At 38.4% G+C, this 23,484-nt stretch overlaps 8 protein-coding genes and 1 non-coding gene across 11 annotated transcripts; 3 read left to right on the top strand and 6 right to left on the bottom strand.

Moving 5' to 3' along the window:
* Positions 1 to 3,581: 3,581 nt before the first annotated feature.
* LOC18011648 (transcription factor MYB53) lies at positions 3,582 to 4,852 on the top strand. The gene is made up of 3 exons (XM_006393999.2): positions 3,582 to 3,779; positions 3,898 to 4,027; positions 4,120 to 4,852. The coding sequence occupies exons 1-3, from the start codon at positions 3,647 to 3,649 to the stop codon at positions 4,808 to 4,810; spliced, it is 954 nt and encodes a 317-aa protein (XP_006394061.1). The 5' UTR covers positions 3,582 to 3,646; the 3' UTR covers positions 4,811 to 4,852.
* A 560-nt stretch (positions 4,853 to 5,412) lies between these two features.
* LOC18011647 (putative pumilio homolog 22) lies at positions 5,413 to 6,921 on the bottom strand. The gene has a single exon (XM_006393998.2). The coding sequence runs from the start codon at positions 6,904 to 6,906 to the stop codon at positions 5,413 to 5,415; it is 1,494 nt and encodes a 497-aa protein (XP_006394060.2). The 5' UTR covers positions 6,907 to 6,921.
* A 2,087-nt stretch (positions 6,922 to 9,008) lies between these two features.
* LOC18011672 (extensin) lies at positions 9,009 to 9,655 on the bottom strand. Its single transcript, XM_024151023.1, has 3 exons — positions 9,563 to 9,655; positions 9,330 to 9,464; positions 9,009 to 9,248 (listed from the first exon to the last, which is right to left on the bottom strand). The coding sequence occupies exons 1-3, from the start codon at positions 9,653 to 9,655 to the stop codon at positions 9,009 to 9,011; spliced, it is 468 nt and encodes a 155-aa protein (XP_024006791.1).
* An 808-nt stretch (positions 9,656 to 10,463) lies between these two features.
* LOC18011632 (probable LRR receptor-like serine/threonine-protein kinase At5g65240) lies at positions 10,464 to 14,538 on the bottom strand. Of its 2 annotated transcripts, XR_002897626.1 has the most exons (13): positions 14,176 to 14,537; positions 13,788 to 13,912; positions 13,565 to 13,697; positions 13,395 to 13,469; positions 13,153 to 13,296; positions 12,992 to 13,063; positions 12,842 to 12,907; positions 12,678 to 12,748; positions 12,420 to 12,560; positions 11,977 to 12,318; positions 11,493 to 11,887; positions 10,750 to 11,421; positions 10,464 to 10,678 (listed from the first exon to the last, which is right to left on the bottom strand). XR_002897626.1 is itself a non-coding variant. In XM_024151020.1 (12 exons), exons 2-12 carry the CDS (start codon positions 13,855 to 13,857, stop codon positions 11,107 to 11,109), a joined length of 1,824 nt encoding a protein of 607 aa, XP_024006788.1. In that variant the 5' UTR covers positions 13,858 to 13,912; positions 14,176 to 14,538; the 3' UTR covers positions 10,748 to 11,106. The 2 variants fall into 2 exon arrangements, 1 of the variants encoding a protein (XP_024006788.1); XM_024151020.1 differs by lacking the exon at positions 10,464 to 10,678 and having other exon boundaries at positions 10,748 to 11,421; positions 14,176 to 14,538.
* Positions 14,539 to 14,747: 209 nt separating this feature from the next.
* On the bottom strand, positions 14,748 to 14,832 carry TRNAM-CAU. Its single transcript is given in 2 exon segments — positions 14,748 to 14,783; positions 14,795 to 14,832. It is a non-coding gene; the product is annotated as a tRNA-Met (tRNA).
* Positions 14,833 to 15,282: 450 nt separating this feature from the next.
* On the bottom strand, positions 15,283 to 16,859 carry LOC18011665. The gene is made up of 3 exons (XM_006393995.2): positions 16,141 to 16,859; positions 15,736 to 15,846; positions 15,283 to 15,588 (listed from the first exon to the last, which is right to left on the bottom strand). Exons 1-3 carry the CDS (start codon positions 16,774 to 16,776, stop codon positions 15,505 to 15,507), a joined length of 831 nt encoding a protein of 276 aa, XP_006394057.1. The 5' UTR covers positions 16,777 to 16,859; the 3' UTR covers positions 15,283 to 15,504.
* Positions 16,860 to 17,009: 150 nt separating this feature from the next.
* Positions 17,010 to 19,690, bottom strand: LOC18011664 (polyadenylate-binding protein 2). The gene is made up of 6 exons (XM_006393994.2): positions 19,484 to 19,690; positions 19,274 to 19,373; positions 19,004 to 19,074; positions 17,550 to 17,741; positions 17,325 to 17,452; positions 17,010 to 17,235 (listed from the first exon to the last, which is right to left on the bottom strand). Exons 1-6 carry the CDS (start codon positions 19,604 to 19,606, stop codon positions 17,187 to 17,189), a joined length of 663 nt encoding a protein of 220 aa, XP_006394056.1. The 5' UTR covers positions 19,607 to 19,690; the 3' UTR covers positions 17,010 to 17,186.
* A 285-nt stretch (positions 19,691 to 19,975) lies between these two features.
* Positions 19,976 to 21,493, top strand: LOC18011588 (ras-related protein RABA4a). The gene is made up of 2 exons (XM_006393992.2): positions 19,976 to 20,339; positions 20,944 to 21,493. The coding sequence occupies exons 1-2, from the start codon at positions 20,107 to 20,109 to the stop codon at positions 21,389 to 21,391; spliced, it is 681 nt and encodes a 226-aa protein (XP_006394054.1). The 5' UTR covers positions 19,976 to 20,106; the 3' UTR covers positions 21,392 to 21,493.
* Positions 21,494 to 21,926: 433 nt separating this feature from the next.
* Positions 21,927 to 23,479, top strand: LOC18011587 (actin-related protein 2/3 complex subunit 5A). Of its 2 annotated transcripts, none has more exons than XM_006393991.2 (5): positions 21,927 to 22,122; positions 22,442 to 22,582; positions 22,662 to 22,734; positions 22,842 to 22,942; positions 23,246 to 23,479. In XM_006393991.2, exons 2-5 carry the CDS (start codon positions 22,485 to 22,487, stop codon positions 23,379 to 23,381), a joined length of 408 nt encoding a protein of 135 aa, XP_006394053.1. In that variant the 5' UTR covers positions 21,927 to 22,122; positions 22,442 to 22,484; the 3' UTR covers positions 23,382 to 23,479. The 2 variants fall into 2 exon arrangements, with proteins under 2 accessions (XP_006394053.1, XP_024007158.1); XM_024151390.1 differs by having other exon boundaries at positions 21,935 to 22,122; positions 22,393 to 22,582.
* Positions 23,480 to 23,484: the final 5 nt, after the last annotated feature.

Below are 23,484 nucleotides of genomic sequence, written 5' to 3'. Positions count from 1 at the left end.
TTATTCTATAGTTTTGTAAGCGTCTTACGTAATCTTTTCATGCAAGAGATCTTGGTACTTCTGGATCACAACATGTGACTTGCTTTTCATGCAAAAAGCTTCCTCAGTGTTTATCTTAATTAGTCGTATACTTTCTTTCGTGAAAAGACCAAAACCTTTAGTCTGTCTACTTTAACTACCATCTCCTTAAAAGCAACAAAACTTGTGAAACCCATTATCAAAAAAAAAAAAAAGAATTGTTAATTGTGCAGGCTCTTTCAGTTTGTCTTATTGTCTTCTTGATGCTTGTGACGGAAACGATGAACAAGACCGATTCTTTTTACTTCCGAGGTTTGTTGATGATTTGTTCGAACAAACTTCCATTTCGTCTGTCTGTCGTAGAACCTGTTGCTGGCATCCTGCATACATCTGTCTCTTCATATAATGGTAGCAGAAATTTGTTGATTAAATGAACCTTTGAAAGTCTGGTCCAAGACAGGATCGCCCTCTAGTGCCTGATCAACTCGGGTTTTTGTAGGTGATATCTACTCATCTTTCTTGAATTTAATGAATATATTGTTTCTGCTGCATTGCTTCATTCGAATTCTGCGTCATAGATATTGATATACTTTATTAAGTGGTCGATGCCGCCATTCATGCATCTAAAATGTTGATTCTCTGTGGAGCTCTAATTAGGATAATCACATTGTCTCCCTCTCTATATTTCACTGTCTTTTAGCTGTAAATTGATGTCATCAATGAAAGGAATATAGCCACCTATAATTACATGTAGTGGTTGATGCCTAAGAAAACAACACTTAAGGCCCACACAATTTGGTTCATATAATACTAGAGAATGACTTGATTTTACAACAGCTATACGCTCTTATTTTTCCTGTTATCTCTGTCATCTTATATCTGTGAGGTTTCTTGTGAAGATGTATTTCTCGCAGATGTAACGTCTCAATTTTGAAGGGTGAGTTTTGTCTGTATTATTGATTTTAATAGTCAGATGTATAAGAATATAAACAAAGATAACCAGTCTTAAGATCAACAGCTAACAAAACATCTTGAAATACTCAACCATCATATGATCGAAATTACCAAAATCTCCTGACCCCACACCTAGACTTTCTGCTTTTCCAACAAGCTTGTTTCCATGTCAACAATTGAAAAAAGAGAATTTAACGTGTTGTTTGGATATACTCAGGAACTCAAATCCTGTTCTTGAAATAACTTTATACGTGTGCATGTGTCTCATATTGGATTTTCACTCGCTGTCATCCCTCGTAGGATCCTCATTCCTCACTGACGCTGATGAAATTCTCAACACAAGCATCTTGGATTTCTCTTAATTATGTAAGTACCAATATTACTGCGTATAAGTCATCCAAATGAGGATATCAAGAAATTAACATTTGGGTCGAGAAATGCTCTTTAGATATACATTGTGTATTGCGTATTTCAAGACTAATATAGTCCTGAGTTCGATGCATCCTCATTTACAGAAAATAGGGAAGAAGTGAAAGTCTTTTTCAAATGTGGCTTTGAAAGTCAGGGTTTAATTGGATGTCTTGGTTAGGAACTTAGGAGAAGAAGCAAATCGAATTTTATAGCTGACATTTGCGACCATTTTTAATATTAGAGGAAAATCAAAGAATGGTTTAAGTGACATAACGTATCTCAAAATTGATTATGTTTTAGGATGAACCTAGTGCCTCCTTCCTTAATTCTTTAATATTTACTGTACCTGCTCCCCCCCAGTGAGATTGTGGTGTGGTCCACTCTTATAGAAACCCTAGATGGACAAGCAACTCAAACCCCTCTCTTGTAGGCTTATCTTTCTTTGATATGATGAAATTCAAAGCTTAAAATCCTTAATACTCCACCTCAATTATAGGCCTATCTTACTCGGGTTTGATGATTCCTACTTGTGCATGGTTAAGTATACATTATCATTTAGATGCTTTCTGGAAGTTTCATTGATGAAATTATAACCCAAATCAATGTCTCTTCACTGTCGGCACCACGAAAATACTACTGTTTTTTTTTTCATGAATAAAGATCATTTTTTTCTATACAGGACTATTGACAGTTTAAAACACTCATGAAGCTTAATATCTAAACCTTGACCATTTCACAAGCCTCTACGGAATATACATATTTAGTTCGTTGATGCAGTGACAATTTATCTTTGACGCCTTTACATAGACAGAGAAAACTTTTCCATTCTATAGATCTTAGAGTTTGTTTCTCGAGGACAAGTTATACATATCTTTCATTTAAAAAATTGGAAGAAACCCTATATCATCTACTTTATGGAGAAGACGCAGAAGAAAAAGACAAGAACTATGCCATTTGGTCCAATGCAGAGGCAGTGGAGAGAAAAGTCTTGAAGGTTTCAAAGATGGTGGAGATTTAGATCATTTTCTGCAACAACCTCTCCCCTAACAAGCTCCTTCCAATTTTCAACAGAATGTGTCACATCAAGCCTGTCACATTATCAACAGTAACGTCTCTTCTCATAATGCCAAAACATAACATATATATATATATATATACTTTGTCGGCCATATTTGTGTAGGCAATTTCCGTAATTTTGTTTTTATTGAAGAGCATACAATAATGTGCTTATGAATGAAAAATGATTGATCTCTAGAAGTATGATAGGGTTATATATCTTCTCACGTATCCTGATATGATTCCTGTTGCAGGTTTATGAAATTAGCACCTTCTTCTCACCAGAAAAAACACTTTTGAGTTGAAAATCTCTGTAAGTATTACCTAATTTTGCCATATCAGGACTTCCTCAAGATCAAAAGAAATGCGTTGAACAAGACTTTCGGACTTAAGTTTCCTTAATGGACCACTTTTACTTCTTTCTTTTGTATTCCAGTATCCTAATTAAGACTCTTGGACTTGAAGTTTTCTCTGCTTACAACTACCTCATTTTCAGAGACAAAAAGCTTTTACTTAGGGCTCATGGCTTGATACGAAGGAAATACAGTTAGATTTTTTTTTTTCCTTAGATATTAGAGAACACCAAATACATAATTGAGTAACCTTTCTTTGCGTGCCAAAGGAGATGACTCTTCAGCCATCCTTGGAGTGACATCTGTTGTTGGCGCTGACTTATTTTTAAATCATTTCTCTTTTTGTTTTTCTAGCCAATGATTGAAAAATATGAGTTGAAACAGTTTGTAGCTCTTGTCAAATTCCTATATACGTACATTTCTGTCGAAACTTTTCTTTAGCAAGCGATGCGACTGTGACCATGTTTTTATAATTGCAGGTCTCTGACGATATTAATCCACACGAACCAGAGGACTCAAGCATAAAGCTAAGGGATCTCAAGATCTTGGATTGTGTCCGAGAAGAAGATTGCTCGTATTGCTTAGGGTTATAATTAATAAGTATATATATATATATATATTATATATGAGAGAATAAAGAAGAGAAAATGGAATTTGAAGGGTTAAAACGACATGGGTTGTTTTGGTACGCGAATAAGAAAGGAGCACGTGGTCAATGGACATTGAAGAGAGAGGAAAGCTCGACTTAATATAATAAGAAGCAGTTAGTAGTTGTGAAGAAAGGAGGCAAGCGACCAAATCTTTTGAAGAAGATAATCAAAGACTGTTGTTGTAGATACAGAAGTTCATCAAACATGGGAAGATCTCCAAGCTCAGATGAAACCGGTCTGAAGAAAGGTCCATGGTTGCCTGAAGAAGATGATAAACTCATCAATTATATTCAGAAACATGGCCATAGCAGCTGGAGTGCTCTTCCCAAGCTCGCTGGTACCATTCTTAGTTATTCAATTAGTTGATCAAAACCTAGTTTTGTGCTTGATATATAGGTCTCTTAAGTCAGAGTCTTTTTTTTTTGTCTTGTGAATATATGTATTTCTACATGTAGGTCTTAACAGGTGTGGGAAGAGTTGCAGGCTACGATGGACAAACTATTTGAGACCTGACATCAAGCGAGGAAAATTCTCCCCTGAAGAGCAACATACCATTCTGAATCTTCACGCAGTTCTTGGAAACAAGTAAAATCTTCTTAATGTTAATTATCTGTATTATTTGTATTTGTATCTCAACTCACTGAAAACTGTTATTTGTAAACGACTGTATAATTAAGGTGGTCAATGATTGCAAGCCACCTACCAGGGAGAACAGATAACGAGATCAAGAATTTCTGGAACACTCATTTGAAGAAGAAGATGATTCAGATGGGTTATGATCCCATGACTCATCGTCCAAGAACCGATGATATCTTCTCGAGCTTATCTCAGCTCATGTCACTGTCTAACCTAAGAGGACTTGTTGATCTGCAGCAACAGGTTCCAACTGAAGACCAAGCTTTTTTGGATCTCCAAGCTGAGATGGCTAAGCTCCAGTTATTCCAATACTTCCTTCAACCTCCTCCTCTTCCCATTAGTACTAGTAGTAGCAGCATTAACCCTAATGACTTAAACATCCTCAATCTCCTCTTCAAAGAAAACTCCAATACCAATAATAATCTCGACTTCGGTCTCCTCACTTCTTATCTTCAAGACTTCAACAACCTGAACCTCCCATCCCACAAATCCCTAGACGAGAATCACTTCATTCAAAACATTTCTCCAATATGGCTACATGAACCACCGAGCTTGAGCCAAACTATGTTGCCTTCTCATGAGAGTGATGATTTGGCTGGGAGTGTAGATGGTTTCGGCTGCAACCAGGCTTCCTCAAACCATGATCACGAATTAGCAGCCACAGGCTCTGTAGATTGGCCTGATCATCTTTTTGATGACTCCATATTTCCAGACATTCCTTATCAATCTTGAGGTATGGATGTATATGCTTCCAAGGAACTTGAGTGGATCTGTTTGGTGTTGTTGTGCATGTGGTTATATATCTATACCTTGTTTCATGATGTGTGGTAATGTCTTAGAATGTACATGTGTTCTATGTATAAGTATAACTCATATATACATGTTGTTCATGTTCTTCATACGAACATGCATTCTATATGTACCATATATGTAGTATATAGAGACCAACCAAAGATTGTTGAGATAATTATTTTTAAATTTGTGTCGTAAAAAGTTCTTACTTATTTGTTTCATAAAAATATTGAAAATTTCGTGTGTTATGCATGTAACTGTTTTTTTTTTTTTTTTTTTGGTGTGGGTTTGTATACAACACAATCTTCTTATGTGTGTATCATCAATCTATCTTCTGAAAAATCTTAATTATTATATATGCTTAATTACGAATCTTTTGTCGTGTAATACACAACACAGTCTTATTAGATGTGTATCATCAATCCAAACTTTGAATATCTTGATAGTAAAACAAAACAGAAATTAAGCCTCCAAATAAAGCTTTGCAAATGAAAAAATAAAATAAATAAAAATAAAAAACATATATCCGATCTTTAACCGTCTCACTGTAACTCGTTGATGATAGCTGCAATGTTTTCTCCGCGAGACCCACGCAAGGTATCAAGTAAAGGCCTGAGCTTGCCAACTAGATAACCAAACAAATCATCACTAACATTTTTGGCAACTTGTAGAGTCTTTTTCAAGACACCATTCCCGTATTCATCCTTAGCCAATCTCACCAACCTATCTTCATCACACTTGATGTCAATCTCCATGATGATAAGAAGCAGAGGCAAATATTCATCTTCACCGAGAGGCTTCTCCACAATGTTGCTTCCATGTTTCAGAAACGAAAGCTCAATGAAGTGGCCTCGAAGCCCACACGCGATTAATTTAGTAAAGTCCGGTTCGTGGAGATCAATCGCGTCTTGTAGCCCCAGGTTGGGTTCCTTTGCTAGGTAGAGAGCGTTGTATCCATTGAGGCGTTTGGTTATCTCAAACAATCTCGACTTTCCTCTTTCCTCGAGAACGTTTATGGCTTGTGCAATGTTTTCTCCGCGAGACCCACGCAAGGTATCAAGAAAAGGCCTGAGCTTGCCAACTAGATCACCAAACAAATCATCCCTAAGCTTTTTGGCAACTTGCAGAGTCTTTGCCAAGACACCATTCCCGTATTCATCATTAGCCAATCTCACCAACGTATCCTCATCACACTCGACAATCTCCGTCACGATAAGAAGCAGAGGCAACTCTTCATCTTCACCGAGAAGCATGGCCACAATGTTGCTTCCATGTTTCAGAAAAGAAAGCTCAATGTAGTGACCTTGAAGCCCACTCGCGACTAATTCAGTAACGACCGAGTCGTGGCGATTAATCGTGTATTCTACCACCAAGTTTCCGATATGGGGCTCCTTTGTTAGGTAGAGAGCGTTGTATCCATCTAGGCGTAGGATTTGCGCAACCAGTTTCAACTTTCTTGTTTCCTCGACAACGTTTATGGCTCGTCGGAAGATGTGATGACCGTAAAAACTGGTTGCAACATTGGTGTAGTTTTGCTTGATTGCCTCCCAAAAAACTGTATCGATTTCCTTGGATTTTCCTATGATTATCTGAGCCATGAGCGAGCCTCGTTTGGTTTTGACTAACTCGAGAAAAAGATCAGAGTCTGACGTAAGCTTCAAGGCAAGCTTATGAAGCTCTGCTGTATCAGATGTGATCGGGAGAATCTTATCAAACTCAGCCATTAGCTCGTGCAAGCGCGTGTCTTCTTCTGTGGTTTTCTTTGTAAAGTCGAGGTCAACCACATGTTGGAATAAGGAGATTCCTAAATCGTGCGTGCTTAGCAAGTTAGCGTGCTGTGCGATTAGGTCGAGGAAATCAGATTTGAAGAGATCATCAGCTGTTGTTATGGCTTTCTTGATTATGCTGCAACCGTTCTCGTTATGCGCTATGTAAAAGATGAGATGATACGTGATTCGGCAAAACATGTTCTTGTCATGTATGTTGCAAACGTCTAGGACTCGTGACGCCAAATCTTTGCCGTGTTCATGGGTCATAATCTCGTGGAACCTGAGAATGATAGGATATAAAAGGATAGTGTTGATATCGTCTGATATTCCCAAGATTCTCATGACGCGGTTCAGGCCTACTTTGTCTCTGATGATATCGACGAAGCTATCTGTATCTGACGATACCGTATTCGCAAGCCTCCGGAGCTCATGATAGGAAGAGGCCGAGGAAGAGTCGAGGATCCTGAGAAACTCGTCCTCGTCAACTTTTTCGCGACTAGTCATTAGTCTCTGGCACCACGTCCTTTCATTAGTCGTCTGTGACTCGTGATGATGGTACGTGATTTGGCAAAACAGGTTCTTGTCATGTATGTTGCAAACGTCTAGGACTCGTGACGCCAAATCTTTGCCGTGTTCATGAGTCATAATCTCGTGAAATCTGATCATGATAGGGCATAAAAGGATAGTGTTGATATCGTCTGATATTCCCAAGATTCTCATGACGCGGTTCAAGCCTACTTTGTCTCTGATGATATCGACGAAGCTATCTGTATCTGACGATAGCGTATTGGCAAGCCTCCGGAGCTCATAGGAGTCGTCGAGGATCCTGAGAAACTCGTCCTCGTCAACTTTTTGGCAACTAGTCATTAGTCTTTGGCACCATGTCCTGCTCTCCATCATTCTTTTCCTTGTGACTACGTCCGGTGTTTGGTAGTGGCGGTGCCACCATGTCCTGCTCTCCATCATTCTTTTCTGTGTGAATGCGTCCATATTTCTTATCAGTGTTTAGGGTTTGCTTAATCATGAGTAACATCATACATCGATATATATATATATATATATATAGAAGAAGATCTATAGAAGAAGATCTATACAGAATATTAACAAGATAATATCCTAAATTAAGGGGGTTTTGTATTTATTCCTAATTAGAATCCAAGTGAGATTTGTGAGTAGTTTCCATATTTTTTTAGAAGTCGTCCTCCTAAAATTGTGTGTTTTCTCATTAATTCGTATTTTTTTCCATAATCATCTTTGTTCATAATTCCTTAAAATAGGAAATTTACCCAATTTTTTATTTTTGTTTTGTTTAAATAAGAAATGAAAATTGCTTTAAATCATTCCTAACTAGAATCCAAGTGAGATTCGTAAAGAGTTTCCTTTTTTTTTAGTCCTCCTATATCTACCAAAATTGTGAATTTTCTGATTAATGTTAAGTTGGATCGACGCCCTTATCTTTTTTTTTTTTCTTTTTTTTTTCAAAATCGACGACTTTATCTAGGTACTAACTTGGTAGAGATTAAAACCTAGAAAAAAAAACGACCGTCGATTTTAAAAATTACATGAATACAGAAAAATTAGAATTTATAACGGGCTCAGAAAGCCTATCTAAGTCCTCATAATGGACTAATTGAGGCCCATGAATTGATTTCCTAATCAAAACATAAAAAGATGCGCGTGGGTTTGTTTTCGTATCTCGCTCGATCATTGACCTAAGTTGACTTTATTTCATTACCCGAAAAAGTTGAGACTTTATTTTTCGAGCTCTTAATTTTTTTTTTTTAGTCTTTTCTTTTGACGTTATAGCTTTTCTTTTAGAGCTCTGTTTTAACAGAATCCAACACAAAGTGATCCTTCAACAGACAAGGAAAACAATATCTTGAGGCGGGACAAAAAGCTCGAGGCTATCATAGCAGCGAAGATACAGAAACCTTTTCATGCATGAAACATATAAATCCTCATCAAACACAGTCTTTGACTTGTCTTTGTGCAGATGTGCAAAAATTAACCATTGACTCTTCAAGTTGCCACTATGCTCCATTGCCTAACCCGGATACGCTGAGAGAACTACACTCAACACCATCTCGATTTATATATGACTCAAGATTGATTGTCTCAATTTCATGAAATTTTGAGCTAATCAATTTCGCCCACAAGACAACGACTATAGAATCCGAAGCAATCTAGTTAAACTCAACAACTCAAAAGTAGGACGAAATGAAGTTTTCAAAATCTAATTTTTTGCATACGGTTTAGCTTGGAGAAGAGGATGCTTGAGCATTTCAGATAAACGCAGCACATCAAACAAGGCGAAGCTTGAGCATTTCCATAGTCAACGCTCATATTTCCAGATTCCCAGACTGATGATCTTATTTCTTCTTCTTCTTCGGACGAAGATTCAATTTACCCCTATAGGAGAAAGAAGGACCATAAGAGCTAGAAGTAGTATGACGAGTTGGGGGAGTTGGATTTGTGGTAGGATGCTGAGTAGTAGGGTTATGCGGAGGGGGCCTTGGAGGGCTTGGAGGGTTTGGAGGCAAGAGGCTTCTATAGCTTTTTTTGAAGCTTTTCACAGCCGACTGTATTGGTTTATCGCTGAGCTTTGGAAACTGGATTTCAACACATAACCATGAGTCAGAAACAAGAATTTTTATCATAGAAGAAGAAGTGGTCTGGAAATTTATACTTACATCACATGGATACATAGGGATTTGTGGACTATATGGTAGTTGCTGAGGTGGCAAGAAAGAAGCTTGTCTTGGTGGAGACCTCGGTGTGGGAGTGAATGGCTCAGCAGAAGCTCGAAGTGTTGATGGATTAGCAGCCTAGTGTTAAACAAAGATAGAAAAACAATATATATAAAGATGAGAAGTGGTAATAACTATTCCGAATCCTGATGCAGAAAGTGCTGTCAATTAGTAACCTTAGTAGATGGAGTAGTTGAAAACGTCTCGTTCGGCTTCCCAGCTGAAGATTGCTGCGTCCCAGTGGTTTCCTTCCCAGTGGTTTCCTCCATAATCACCAGTGGTTTCCTTCCCAGTGGTTACCTGCAATTACAGAGTAAAAAAAATCCCAAGTCCGCTAAAACACTTGCGCTAATCTCATTCAACGACAGATTTCTGTGAGAATTAAGTCTCGGCATGAAGATCTTATGACAAAATTGATCCCAAGTCTGCAAAAAAACTTGCGCTTATCTCATTCAACGACAGATTTCTGTGAGAATTAAGTCTCGGCATGAAGATCTTGTGACAAAATTGATCCCAAGTCTGCTAAAGCACTTGCGCTAATCTCATTCAACGACAGATTTCTGTGAGAATTAAGTCTCGGCATGAAGATCTTATGACAAAATTGATCCCAAGTCCGCTAAAACACTTGCGCTAATCTCATTCAACGACAGATTTCTGTGAGAATTAAGTCTCGGCATGAAGATCTTGTGACAAAATTGACAATGACGATTGCAAAAATCAACCGGACGAAGTAAACAACAATTTACTAAGAAGCCAAAGTCCGATCATAAAACTAGGGTAGAGAAAGAAGAAGATGAAGCCGAAGCAGAATCAATCGGGAAAGCAAAAACCAACCGATTCAATCACGTAAAGAGCTAATCGAGAACTTGAAGCAGGTCCCTTACCTAGAGTAATCTTGCTAATCTTGAGCTTGCTCCAGAAGATTCTCTTTCTTGCTCCAGAAGACTCTAAGAGAGAGAAGAGGGAAAAATCAGATTCCAACATACGAATTAATGTAGATAGCGTCTCAGTTATAGAATTACCGGGAAAGATAACGGCGGGACCGTCCCGTTAATCCATTTTATGACTGGTTTTGACGGAGTCTGAAACATTGACGGAGTTTCTTCCCATTCTACTAAACCGATCAATACAAAAAACAAACCAAAATATCTATTTAACCGGAAACGATATAAACCACTGGACCCAGCAACCTCTCTGGTTTTAGACATCTCAACTTCCTCCTTCATGTAATCCTCATCAAGCTTCTTGTCTACAATGTCTCCTAATCTCTTCTCTCTTTCCAATTTCTTCACCTAAAACCAAGAGATTGTGATTTTGCAATACAAGAAAACATGAGAAGAAACAAATAAAAATAGAATCTTACATGGTCTAGCAATAAGACATCATCTTCTTCCTCTAACCGCGAGAAATCAATGGCTCTTTGTCCTGTTACAAGCTCCAGAAGCATAATTCCATACCCGAAAACATCAGTCTTCTCTGATGATTTTCCTGTGGATATACATTCAGGTGCAATGTGACCCATTGTTCCACGGACCTGAGTGGTCACGTTGGTTCTTCTAACATCTACCAACTTGGCTAAACCAAAATCACCAACCACTGCCTCAAAATCTTCATCTAGTAACACATTTGCAGCCTTCACATCTCGATGTATGATCTTTGGATTGCAATGTTCATGAAGATATTCGAGTCTTCGTGCTGCGCCTAGCGCAATCTCCATTTTCTATCTTCCACCAGATAACTCAATGGCATCTTGATTGTTAATCGAATCTTCACCCCAATCAAATCTCCTCTGCAACCTCTGAAACTCTTCTTGTCTCGTGACTTCAAGATTCTGCCATTCTTCCCATCTCTCTGCAAGCCCTTCTCCTTCGAGCATCCTCACAACTTCCGACATGGCTGGTCGTTCTTCAGGTGCTGCTTGCGTGCACAGCAAGGCAACTTGTATCATCATCTCAACTTCCTCCTTCATGTAATCCTCATCAAGCTTCTTGTCTACAATGTCTCCTAATCTCTTCTCTCTTTCCAATTTTTTCACCTGAAACCAAGAGATTGTGATTTTGCAATACAAGAAAACATGAGAAGAAACAAATAAAAATAGAATTTTACATGGTCTAGCAATAAGACATCATCTTCTTCCTCTAACCGCGAGAAATCAATGGCTCTTTGTCCTGTTACGAGCTCCAGAAGCATGATTCCATACCCGAAAACATCAGTCTTCTCTGATGATTTTCCTGTGGATATACATTCAGGTGCAATGTGACCCATTGTTCCACGGACCTGAGTGGTCACGTTGGTTCTTCTAACATCTACCAACTTGGCTAAACCAAAATCACCAACCACTGCCTCAAAATCTTCATCTAGTAACACATTTGCAGCCTTCACATCTCGATGTATGATCTTTGGATTACAATGTTCATGAAGATATTCGAGTCCTCGTGCTGCGCCTAGCGCAATCTGTTTCCTCCTGAACCAGTCCAGAATTGGATCGCCATGTTTAATCTCTGCAATATTATCATAACCCGCAAATCCAAATCACAAAAATAAAAAACTAAAAAGAGTAAAAAAGATTGCTTATTTCTCTTTTGATTACCTCTTAACCGATATGCAACACTTAGATTCTGCATGAACGGATACACCAAAAGGCGTTCGGTTTGTGTAGTGCAAAAGCCGATAAGGCGAAGCAGATTCCTATGAACAGCTACACTTATCATTTCGACTTCTCTCTGGAATGCTTCGTCTCCTCCTGGTCGTTCAAAATCAGTCAATCTTTTCACTGCGACTTTCGTGCCATCCAAAAGCACTCCTTTGTACACTTTCCCAAAGCCTCCTTGTCCAAGAACGTTCTTTTCGCTGAACTCATCTGTTGCCAACTGAAGCTCTCTCCATGAAAACCTTCTCAGCTGTCCAAACGCAATCCTTCTGTCCACTTCACCTGAAACCATCGTTACAAATAGAAATTATTAAAGTCTTTTTTTTTTAAGTTCCAAACTAAACTAGAAACGAGAGAAATGTTGATTATTCATTGTCACAGACCTGCAACATCTACAAACACTTCGCGTCTGTATCCTTTATGCTTATCCTTGCAGAAGAAAAACAGAAAGAATCCAAGGAGAATAACTGTGATCCCGGTAACAACTCCAGCGATAACTCCAGTTTTTGAATTGCTTGAATCACCTATCATATCAGGGTAAAAGTGAACTGTTCATACTTAGTACCCTTGCAGGGAAAGTAAATGGCAACTAGAAGAACGAATATGGAAGTAAGGTATCAGCAAACTATTTGTAGTTTCACCTGAAGGAGTGGACTCGGTTACGCAAGGGCGAGGGTAAGTGCCACCACAGCTCAAGATGTTTGCTGTGAAACTATAAGCATGTAAAATCCAAATGAGATTAGTGGTGAGATAAATATAAAACCTCAAGTAGTCGTGTTTGAAACCGAAAAGTACTCGTACATACTTGTATTTTGGAATTTTGAATAAACCGTGAGGAATCTCACCGCTGAGATTATTTGAGTCCAGCAAACTGCAAATGTAGTTTCAAGCAACTACGTTAATAAGAACACTTGAGAAAACGGGGAAGAAGACAGCACAGAGAACAATCACTCACATATTTATCAGTTTTGAAAGGCCTGTGAGTGAATCCGGGATAGTCCCATTTAGGTTATTCCTACTCAGTGTCCTGCTTAGCCAAACAAGAGAAATAAAGACTTAAAAAGCTTCTTTCTTCTTAAACAAAATTCAAGACACTTGGGAAGAAGAATCACTTACAAGAACTGGAGGTTCTTGAGATTACCGAGAGTGATTGGTATGCGACCAGTTAACTGATTATCCTCCAAATCCAAGCTTGTTAAGCTAGAGAGGTTTCCAATGGATTCTGGTATTCCACCCGTAATTCCATTTCCCTTCAATGTACTTCAAGCAAAAATCCTCATTTAACAAAACGCAGAATTTTCCATACAGTAAAATGCAGAAAAGAGAAATTAGCTCACAGTTTCTAAGTAAGTACTTACAGAGTCTTTAGAGTTTTCAAGATTCCTATTCGTGAAGATAAAGTTCCCGACGAGAAGTTCATGTAAGACAAGGTACTGCAAAATCACACAACCATATAGCAGAAAAGTTTTCTCTCAAACCCATAATTAACCAAGTTTTGACCAATTTTGCTAAGTCTTATCAAGCTTACACTGAAGTAACATGCTTGTTGTCATCACAAGTAACTTGAGACCAAGTACAAGGATCTACTTGATTCTGGTTCCAGTCGCTTAGCTGTTCAGGAGTCGCACGTAACGAGCTCCTCAACGCAAATAGTGCATCCCCTGAAAATGAAATTGCAAGATTTGACAAACCAAACTTAGAAGAAACTACCAAAGAAAGCATAAAAGAAGACAAAAATAAATGAAAGTTACCTTGACCATCTGGTGAAACAGATGACCATAAACAAGCAAACACCAAAGCAGTGATAAAAGCCAGAGCCATTTTTTTCTAAGAGCTAGCAAATTCCAAAATGTTGGATTCTGAGAATTTGTGCCATCTACAAGAACGTTTAAACAAAAGTTAAAACATATCCTTAGCTCTTTTTTTTTTTTTTTTTAAGATAGTATGTATAGATCTGCCTTATGGGGAATTCTCGTCGACAAAGAATCGGAGACTTCTAAATTTTGAAATGAGTTTCAAATGAAACTCCGAAATTCTATAAAGCTTGAAGTATACGAATTTCACTGCTGAAACGTAAAGGATAACAATCTGAGATTTGATTAAAAAGAGAGAGCGTAAATTGACTGCTAAAAAACGAACCTTTTCAAATGACCAGAAGATGAACGACCATTTTTCTCAGAGAAGTCCACACTCTTCACGGAAAAACAGTATCAAAAACCCAAATCTCAAGACGCGAAATTTGAGAATACCAAAAGAAAAAAAAAAGAGCAAAAAATAGGATTTCAAAAAAGGAACTAGTAGCGGAGAAGAAAATCGAGAAAGGTGAAAATGATAAATCAACCACGGAAAGATTCACTCTTTGAATAAAACCAACAAGATTTGGATGGTTCCACTTCCGAATTAACTCTTATAGAAGAGAAAGTAAACCTCTTACAGAAGAGAACTGAGAAAGTAAAACTCTGTTAGACGAAAAGTCTTAAAAACAAATCGCAATTATGGCATCGCAATGGCCAGTCAAAGAGAAAGAAGAAAAGCCGACACTGGTCGTAAAACTGCTTTTCCTGCGTGATTAAAAAAAATAATTAATCATGGTGATGCTTTGAATCTGATTTACGAAGAAAATATATTTGAATGTGTGACATAATAGTGCCATACCCTGGACTTCAGAAATAGAAAGGATATTATTTAGAGAGAGAGGTAAAAACGAAAATTGGGGTGAGAGAGGCTCGAACTCTCGACCTCAGGATCACTCAGTAGCTATGAGACCTACGCGCTAGCCAACTGCGCCACCACCCCTTGTGATATTAAGTCACTGTATTTTATTTATATACTACACAAAGTTACACAGGTTAATGTTACTCCGATCATTTCTTATGTTTCTACTTTTTGGATAGTTTCTAGGTGTATATCTATATAGTATAGGCCACTTTGAAATAGATGTCTTGAGAACCAATCAGTTTTCTTAAAATGTAGGATTTTGATGAACTTTTGGATTTTTAGTTCTAATATACATGTAGGATCCAAACCATTGAACGAAGCTAAAAACATTGCTCAAATTTGTTGTCACGATAAGTAAAACTAATATTAGAGTAGTTTCTTTAGTGAATACATATTCGACTATTATCTTGTGAGCTAATTATCTTGTATTGTCTCTCTGAATGATAAAGAGTAGTTTCTTTAGTGAATACGTATTCGAAATGATAAAGAGTAGTTTCTTTAGTGAATACGTATTCGACTATAAAAAAATAAAAAAAACTGCTTTCCTTTTTTATTATACTCATCCACTTTGTTCATTAGCGGAGCTTACATGGAGAAGATGATAATAACACGTACGGCTCCTTATATAACTTTGAGGAAGTTATTCGACTACTGTTTGTTAACGGTAGACAGAGAACATCAAGCAAAAATAGTCTCCCCATAATCTTGACAACTTGTCTTGCTTCTGCTAAAGGAGACCTTCTGATTAGGTTATTGCTTGTTATTAGTGCTCTCAAACAGCTTCCCGTTTTTGGCAATCGTAAGGATTAGCTCGAGTTGCTTTCGCTGTTGATCCTGCAAAGCAAACAACCGGCTTTCATGAGCTCAAACATATTCAATTCAGGCATGGTAAAATCTTAGAAAACATACTTTTACACATTTGATTTAACAAGTACAGAACAGAACATTGTGAAAATCCATCTATGGTTAATAGAGATATACCTGCATAGCAAGCAGAACCTTCTGAATTTCGCCAAGCTCTTTTTCTAGAATCTCTTGTTGCGCAGCTAATACTCTTGTGGCCTCGGAGTTCTTTTGAGCCAAAGCTGCAGTCTTCAGACAGAACAAACCAAACTCTTTGAGATACATAAAGCAAAATGAACTAAGCTTGATGTTAAAGACGGGCAACATTGATCAGTCAGAATCTGAAAAGTATAAACTTTTGAAGATATGTTCGATTCATTTCTTCATTATTTAGCAAGTGATACTAATAAAGCAGCTCATCCAAAACAATCGTTCCTTTTTAAAGAGCTCTTGATCAATTCCCAAAAATCACTACTTGTTCCTGTCCTCGGAATTATGATGAACCAAAAGCTCGATCGAGAAAATGCAAAATCGGAGCTTTACCTCGGAAATGGGTTCCTTGAGAGCTTTCCGGGTGACCCGAAACCGGATCCCCAACTTCTCCAGATGCTTGGAAAGAAGTCTAACAATGGTGGTCGAGGTTTTTAAATCCTCTTCAAGTTTCTCCAACCTTGAAATCAAATTCGTCCCCTCACCCTCTCTCGCTCCTTTGCAGATCCGCATCCACTGCCGTCGTCTAAGCCACGATCCAGATGCGACCGAACCCACCAATCCGACGAAACCCAAAGACAAAACCTTTTTCCCAATTTCACCAACCACCGCGTAATTCACTGCGAGAACCACCGAAATCACGGCGGAGGATAAAATACAAAGCACCTCCGCGAAAGAAATGAAGCTTCCCAAATCGAAACCGTCGGAGCCAATGTCTTCAAGGTCGGTAGAAGAGGAGCTGTCCTCGAATGAGCCGATAGAAGACGCATGAGCTCGAAAATCTCGCACGATCTCCAAATTTAACCGGTTTGATGTGACGTGGCGGACGTGGATAGGCTGAGGGAACAATCCACAATCCTGGCGAGAAAGCCGTACGGCGGCGACGGCGAAGCAGAGATTGCTCCTGCTGCTGCGAATAGGAGTCGAGCCGGAGAAGAAAGGGTATCGACAAGGAAGCCATAAGGACATTATTGTCTTTTCCAATCTACAACAAGTCACTCACTTCACTGAAACTCGAGTCACTGCAAGAAATGGCTATAACTCTACTGTCCACTCCTCCTCAATGAGAGAGCATCATCAGTATTGAAATACCCATTGGGTTTATCATGAATAAAATATTAATTTTTAAAATATTTTTTAATATGAGAAACTCACTCAACACTTTCACTTCACAGGATTCAGCTAATATTGACCCAAACGCATAACACATGAACCAAATGTCTTCATATGATTCATCTCAAACGATATACCAGTCAAGATTCGAAATGTTTACACGATAAGTTGTAAAAACAAGAGAGCAAAAGTCATAAATAAAGTTCAACAAAGGATGGATATAGCCCATAATACGAATCCGCTCTATGTTTAAACCATGACGATTTTTATTGGTAAGGCATGTAACGCATTGGCCTTCTGAACCTCGGAGCTTTCCTGCATTAAGATTAACAAAGATGCCTTCGTGTAAGAAGAGAAGTAAGCTGTGACCCAAAATATATGTCTTAGGTGTTAAACGGACTTACCCATATCCATACGGAGAATACATATACGGAGGCATGAACGGTCTGCGGAATCGGTAGCCCATGTATGGGTTGAATCTTCTACCACGGTACTGTTTCAATCCAGGAACATTTGTTCTCTTAGGCAAGACCTAAGATTTTTTGAAGCCAGATGAGAAGACAATAGGATCATTGGTAACAGTGTTTGGTTTAGTGGATATAGTAAAGAAGAAAGAAACTTTTGAGTACCTTTAATTGACGACCATGTAACTCTGATTCATTCAGTTGTAGAGCCTCTTGTATAGCTTCGACTTCAACAAACTCGACATAAGCAAATCCCTTTGGCTGCCCAAACTTGTCTGTCAGAATTGTCACCCGATGGACAGTGCCACATGATTGGAAATGTTGCTGCACTTCTTCTGGTGTACAAGCGTAATCAACCTGCACAATGAAATATGCGGTTACAGTATACAACAAACAAGCATAGCCCATGGAGTCTTTCACTAAGAACACAGAGAGCAATCCATCAAATTGATAAGTTCAGCGAAACAAGAACACCAAGCAAAGACGTTACTCTTTGACCATCCTTCGTTAAATACACCACCTCTACCTTTCTTTCTTTTCATAGGTGCAAAAATGAACAAGAACAATAAATTAGTATACTTGAGCAGCCATTAAGACGAAAAGATCCCTTACGCTGTGTGCCAAGCATAAACCTTTTTTGACAATCTTTCTATTTTGTTAGCATCAAACTGCAGCCTCTCACCAAATCTCTGCAGATAGCAGCTATGCGTCTTGACTGGAAAGCATCCAAACTCTTCATTCAACTCTTCGAAGGCCATCTCCTTGAGGAAATTTTGCAGAATATTCCACTCAAATATTTTCTCCTCCACAGATTTCCTTTTCTTCTCAAAGACATGACATTTTCCCTTTTCTAATTTTTTTTTTGGCTCTAAAACGTATTCACTTTTTTAGATTTTCTTTTTTCTTTTTATTTTTCTTTTGCATTGTTTTTTAGATTTTTTTTTTTAAATCATGTTCTACAAGAGAACAGAACAGATTTTTTCCAACAAATAAAAATAAAATGTAGAGACCCCACAAAACCTAGCTGACAACCAGAGCTACTAAGAACTTCAGCTATGAGAACAATCCTGCGATTGTAGTGAGAAAAGTCATAAGAAAAGCAAAACTCAGCCAAAAAAGAAAGAAAGAAAAACAACAGCATCCTAAAATTTGAACAGACTAAGTCTTCTTTTATATTTGAGTGTCTCAGGTTCCTCACTCCTTTATAATTTCCTCAAGAATCTAAGTTTTAAGATATATCCTACACTCTCATCACTAAGTTCTATTATTCAACATTTTCGTCTACTCTAGAGTGGTCACTGAACAGATATCCAGTGAAAGCCATAGCAACAAAGATGTGACGTTACACCAAAATTTAAGGGCAACTACTAATATATCCAACCACTACAATCGGATTGTAGGCTCACAGATGAACTAGAATATTTCTAAGTTCTAAGTTTAGAAAAGCGCTTTTTATCAACAGAGCTAGTTATCTCCGCACGATTTAAGTCCAAGAGAATGCACACTGAGTCAGTAAGAGGTAAAAGCTATGAAATCAACCAGAAGCTACGATGGTTCAAAGAAGAAAGAAGAGACAAAACAAACAAAAAAACAAGATCCAGAAACATAAGCATTCTTACATTGCCAACAAAAACCGATCGAGCATCCACCTCTTCCTTGCCTGCCTGATTTGCTGCTATAGTAGCAGGATCTGCAATAAAAATTCGAAAAAAAAAAATTGAAGTGAAGAAGAAAAACAGCTGACTACAAAAAAACTAAATCCAAAGGTCGATCCAAAAACCAAGTACCAATCAGAAAAACTTAGCGAATTACGGGAAGTACATTGAAAATGAAATCAAATAAGCGAATTGTAGAAAAAATAAGGAAAGCGAAATCAAAGAGACGAAAACCTTGGGCTCCCATTTCCTTCTCGACCTTAGCCTGCATCTCACGCAGAGCAGCAGCCTCGTCCTCCATCTCCTTCAGCCGTTTCTTCATCTCATCCAACTCCTAGTAGTTCAATACCAAAAATTACACTTATCAAACAGCTATACACGCGATCACAATTCAATCGAGAATCAATCGTTGAACGGTACAGTAAGAGAGAAGAGTTAACATACCTTAACGGCATCATCATCGGCGGAAGCCATGTCCATGTCCGGATTAGGAGCCTCCATATCACCATCCATCTCTCCGACGTCGGGAATTTCTCCCCCGTAAACCTCGTGCTCCTCTTCCTCCATCGTCTCTCAATCTCTCTCCGTCGCGACGTTTGCTTTTTTTTTTTTTAAACTAAAAACACTTAGGGCACTTTAGCCGATTTGGATAGCGACACGTAATCATCGTATCCGGGCTATTAATTATGGCCTGATGGGCCTCATGGGCCAATATGAAAGAGGCTAAACGTTTTTCATTAATTTCGATTCGACCCTCAAAATTATTAGAATATTACCTTATCGATGACATCATCACCCAAAACATCCCGCCTGACAGAAAGATAATTGTCGATCTGTAAATCTCACCGCTAAGATTTGAACCGTCAGAATCTAACGATGAATAATTGAACACGTTACCAATAATTAAGAAGAAAAAAGAATTGACCAATAGTTGACAACGACGACACAAATATACGACCGTATCAGATCTCTGAGTTTAAAACTTGAAAAGCTCCCTTTTCGCTAAAGCGAAACTGAAATCCATTTTTGAAAGTAGAAACAGAGGATTTTTTAGCGAGAGGTTGAAGATGGCGAGCGGGGGAGGATACGGAGACCCGTCGCAGAAGATTGACTACGTGTTCAAAGTGGTTCTGATCGGCGATTCTGCGGTTGGGAAATCGCAGATACTGGCTCGATATGCGAGGAACGAATTCAGTTTGGATTCAAAGGCTACCATCGGTGTCGAGTTCCAAACTCGGACGCTCGTCATCGATCACAAGAGTGTTAAGGCTCAGATCTGGGATACCGCCGGCCAAGAACGGTAAATCTCCGACCTCTCTGAATTGTTTGCTTGGATCGCTTTTCGCTTGCTCTTCTTCATTCCGTTCGGGTTGCTTGAACTTAGATCTCATAATTATTCTCCGGATCCGATAGATAGTATTTCAGTCTTAGATTTCGAATTCTGGTAAATTCTTTCGATCTGTATACGCAAATTTTCGCGAAGTCGTGAACTCATTAGGGGAGGATCTGAAGTGAAATCGCGAAAATTAGTGAGCTGAATCACTTAGATCATATGAACTGGACTTCAAATGATGTGTTAGTCTCTGTATAGACTAGACTCCATAGTTCATGTGAATATTTAGAAAGTTTTTACTTTACTCACTAATAAGCAGACTAATGAAATTGCTTTAAACTAATAGATTTCGCTGTAGTTTTAATCTCAGGCTTTAAGCGTCATTGTCATTAATGAATAACCTAAAACTCTGGAATAATCACTCTATATATATAGCACCGTAGAATGTTCCTGATCCCCACATATCATGCTTATCATAAGCTCTTATATCTAGATAGTACATGTAGAGTATGGCTTCTTTTACAGAGTCTCTTTGTATATTCGTGACTTTTGGTTTATTTGTATGGAACAGATACAGAGCGGTAACAAGTGCCTACTACCGAGGAGCGGTTGGGGCGATGATGGTTTATGACATAACCAGGCGCCAAACCTTTGATCATATCCCAAGGTGGCTAGAGGAGCTGCGTGCTCATGCGGACAAGAATATCGTGATAATCCTTATTGGGAACAAGTCAGATCTAGAAGATCAACGGGCTATTCCAACCGAGGATGCTAAAGAATTTGCAGAGAAAGAAGGTTTATTCTTCTTGGAGACATCTGCATTTAACGCAACCAATGTTGAGAGCGCTTTCTCGACGGTTCTTACTGAAATCTTCAACATTGTCAACAAGAAAAGTCTTGCTGTGAGTGAAGAACAAGAGAATGGTAACCCTGGGTCGCTTGCTGGTAAGAAGATTGATATTGTTCCAGGTCCTGGTCAGGTGATACCAACAAAGAGTAACATGTGTTGCAACTCTTAGGTTTTAACCAGATCAATTCTTAAATTTACGTGACACATATATATATAGATATTCTTATGATTCTGGTTTGCCTGTTTCTCCTATAATCCTATTCAGAGTTGTGTTTATTCGTTGGTTGCTTCATTAGCAGCTTGTATGGGGTTTTCTGGGATTGAATCCGACTAAAACGGATGAGTGTTAAATCGTTTATAAACAAAAGAGCATTAATCAATAAACACAATTCCAAAATGGTGTTGTCATGTCATCGAACAACAACTACTGAATTATGAAATTCACACCCCCAAAAAAAAAACTGAAAAAGGAGAAAGGATCCATAAAAAAAAAAAAACCAAGAACCGTTGATTCAGACTAAATCATAATCAAACGGTGCAAAGGGAGCAAAACAAAAGAAAAAAAAATATTTAGAATTAAATAAAAAGGTGTAATACTAATTACTTACTACTAAGTTAGAGTGGTACGGGACCCACATGAACCAAAACGGTGAAGAAGTCCGTCGTTTTGTCATATAAAAAGGAGAGCGTTTCTCCTTTGCAATAGAAAGCTCGCTTCATTTCTCTCTCTCTCTCTCTCTGGTGTGCGTGTGATCGAGTGTTGAAACGACAGAGAGAGACGCCGTTTTGATTTCTTTTGCGAAGGAAGGAGATTCTCTCTTGGTCGGACTTTCAATTGGTATCCCAATTCTGAGAGACTCTCACTCGGTCGCTCGATTGCTTGATTCTCTTTGATTTCAGGTAAGCTTTGAATCCAGCTCGATCCTTGTACGATTTGATTCTAAATTTCTAGATTACTGATCTGATATGAAGCTGTGAGATATTTGTGTACTATCGGCAATGGATTACTATTGAATTTTCCCTGATCGTTATCCCTCTTTTGCCTTTTCTACTCCCGTATGTGGGGAAAAACCTCTTCTTTCCCCAAATTTGTGCCTTTTTGTGGAGTTGACAAGTCTTGCATTGCCTCCTTTGATTAGTAATTCAATTCCTCTATGTTTCCTTATGCAGTGAGTTTTCGATTTGAATGAAGAAATGAAATGAGTTGATTTGGTTTTAGATTATTTCGCTGGAGAGTGGAGAGAGAGAGAGAGAGAGATCCAATGGCTGGGGCAGCAGAATTCGTTGAGGCTGACAATGCAGAGGCAATAATCACGAGGATCGAAACCAAATCGAGGAAGATTGAAAGCTTACTCAAACAGTACTTACCTTGTAGTTAAAACCCTCAAGTTCCGGTTTTTTCTTTTTTTCCTTCTCAGATAGTTACTTGGTTTGTGCAGGTTCAAACATGTCGAAGCTCTGAAAACGGCTCTTGAAGGTTCACCTCCAAAAACTCGCGATGAACGTTGCAAGGTCTCTGTTTCCTCTGCATTACTAATCTCCCTAATGGTTTGTTCATTACCAAAAGATGATGTGATTTATTTATAACAGCTGGTTGCTTTCAACCGGTGAAATTGCAGTCAGCTAATTGGATAGTTGTGCACAGAGCTATAATGGTGATAAAGGATATTGACGGAATGCTGAATGCTCTTGATGTTGAGTATTACGATATTCTCATGAAGTAAGTTTCTTGTCTCTAATATTTTGCTCTTACGGGAATCAGTATAGGTCGTTTTCTTGTCTACATCGCATTGGTGAGTGATAGATTAGGCTTGACCAAACAATGTCGTGGAAGTTGGTCATGATATAACATGGTTTGAATTTGTTTCTGCAATCTCTGCAAATAGATTGGTTTGTATGATGAGAAGTTCTATCTAATCGAATGTGCTTTTGAGGGAATGTTACATTTGTTATTAGGCCATTTAGCTTAGCTTTATGAGGAAGTGTTAAATCTTCTTCTGTTTGCTTGAATGGTGTGGAACAGGTACCTGTACAGAGGCCTTTCTACTGGGGACCGACCCACATGCGATCAATGTTTGAAGATTCACGAGAAACTGACAGAGAGAGCTGGTCTCGGTTGCATTCTCCGTTGTCTTACCGACACTGTCAACACTGTTTGATCCATGATTGTATTATTGCCAACATTGTATTATTACTTAAAAAGGCACGAATTGTTGGTTTATGATATATATGCACTGAAGCATGTCTCAGTTTCAAAGCATT

This window comes from Eutrema salsugineum, unplaced genomic scaffold (assembly GCF_000478725.1).
Source record: "Eutrema salsugineum unplaced genomic scaffold, Eutsalg1_0 scaffold_6, whole genome shotgun sequence".
NCBI lineage: Eukaryota > Viridiplantae > Streptophyta > Magnoliopsida > Brassicales > Brassicaceae > Eutrema > Eutrema salsugineum.
Note: the sequence above shows the minus strand (reverse complement) of the source record. Positions and strands in the feature narration are given on the sequence as shown.

What these genes read in the sequence shown, in the direction of transcription:
- LOC18011648 (XM_006393999.2), top strand. Translation starts at nt 3,647, where the DNA reads ATGGGAAGATCTCCAAGCTCAGATGAAACCGGTCTGAAGAAAGGTCCA. An exon ending in TGCTCTTCCCAAGCTCGCTG is followed by an intron (nt 3,780 to 3,897) that starts GTACCATTCTTA and finishes TTCTACATGTAG; the next exon opens with GTCTTAACAGGTGTGGGAAG. An exon ending in CACGCAGTTCTTGGAAACAA is followed by an intron (nt 4,028 to 4,119) that starts GTAAAATCTTCT and finishes TGTATAATTAAG; the next exon opens with GTGGTCAATGATTGCAAGCC.
- LOC18011647 (XM_006393998.2), bottom strand. Translation starts at nt 6,906, where the DNA reads ATGACCCATGAACACGGCAAAGATTTGGCGTCACGAGTCCTAGACGTT.
- LOC18011672 (XM_024151023.1), bottom strand. Translation starts at nt 9,655, where the DNA reads ATGGAGGAAACCACTGGGAAGGAAACCACTGGGACGCAGCAATCTTCA. An exon ending in CAACTACTCCATCTACTAAG is followed by an intron (nt 9,465 to 9,562) that starts GTTACTAATTGA and finishes GTTTAACACTAG; the next exon opens with GCTGCTAATCCATCAACACT. An exon ending in TCCCTATGTATCCATGTGAT is followed by an intron (nt 9,249 to 9,329) that starts GTAAGTATAAAT and finishes GTTGAAATCCAG; the next exon opens with TTTCCAAAGCTCAGCGATAA.
- LOC18011632 (XM_024151020.1), bottom strand. Translation starts at nt 13,857, where the DNA reads ATGGCTCTGGCTTTTATCACTGCTTTGGTGTTTGCTTGTTTATGGTCA. An exon ending in TTGAAAACTCTAAAGACTCT is followed by an intron (nt 13,297 to 13,394) that starts GTAAGTACTTAC and finishes TTTTGCTTGAAG; the next exon opens with TACATTGAAGGGAAATGGAA. An exon ending in AGTGTTTGTAGATGTTGCAG is followed by an intron (nt 12,319 to 12,419) that starts GTCTGTGACAAT and finishes CGATGGTTTCAG; the next exon opens with GTGAAGTGGACAGAAGGATT.
- LOC18011665 (XM_006393995.2), bottom strand. Translation starts at nt 16,776, where the DNA reads ATGTCCTTATGGCTTCCTTGTCGATACCCTTTCTTCTCCGGCTCGACT. An exon ending in TCAAGGAACCCATTTCCGAG is followed by an intron (nt 15,847 to 16,140) that starts GTAAAGCTCCGA and finishes TTCTGTCTGAAG; the next exon opens with ACTGCAGCTTTGGCTCAAAA. An exon ending in AGGTTCTGCTTGCTATGCAG is followed by an intron (nt 15,589 to 15,735) that starts GTATATCTCTAT and finishes TTTGCTTTGCAG; the next exon opens with GATCAACAGCGAAAGCAACT.
- LOC18011664 (XM_006393994.2), bottom strand. Translation starts at nt 19,606, where the DNA reads ATGGAGGAAGAGGAGCACGAGGTTTACGGGGGAGAAATTCCCGACGTC. An exon ending in CCGATGATGATGCCGTTAAG is followed by an intron (nt 19,374 to 19,483) that starts GTATGTTAACTC and finishes TTGAACTACTAG; the next exon opens with GAGTTGGATGAGATGAAGAA. An exon ending in TACATGGTCGTCAATTAAAG is followed by an intron (nt 17,453 to 17,549) that starts GTACTCAAAAGT and finishes AAAAAATCTTAG; the next exon opens with GTCTTGCCTAAGAGAACAAA.
- LOC18011588 (XM_006393992.2), top strand. Translation starts at nt 20,107, where the DNA reads ATGGCGAGCGGGGGAGGATACGGAGACCCGTCGCAGAAGATTGACTAC. An exon ending in GATACCGCCGGCCAAGAACG is followed by an intron (nt 20,340 to 20,943) that starts GTAAATCTCCGA and finishes TGTATGGAACAG; the next exon opens with ATACAGAGCGGTAACAAGTG.
- LOC18011587 (XM_006393991.2), top strand. Translation starts at nt 22,485, where the DNA reads ATGGCTGGGGCAGCAGAATTCGTTGAGGCTGACAATGCAGAGGCAATA. An exon ending in ATTGAAAGCTTACTCAAACA is followed by an intron (nt 22,583 to 22,661) that starts GTACTTACCTTG and finishes TGGTTTGTGCAG; the next exon opens with GTTCAAACATGTCGAAGCTC. An exon ending in CTCGCGATGAACGTTGCAAG is followed by an intron (nt 22,735 to 22,841) that starts GTCTCTGTTTCC and finishes GTGAAATTGCAG; the next exon opens with TCAGCTAATTGGATAGTTGT.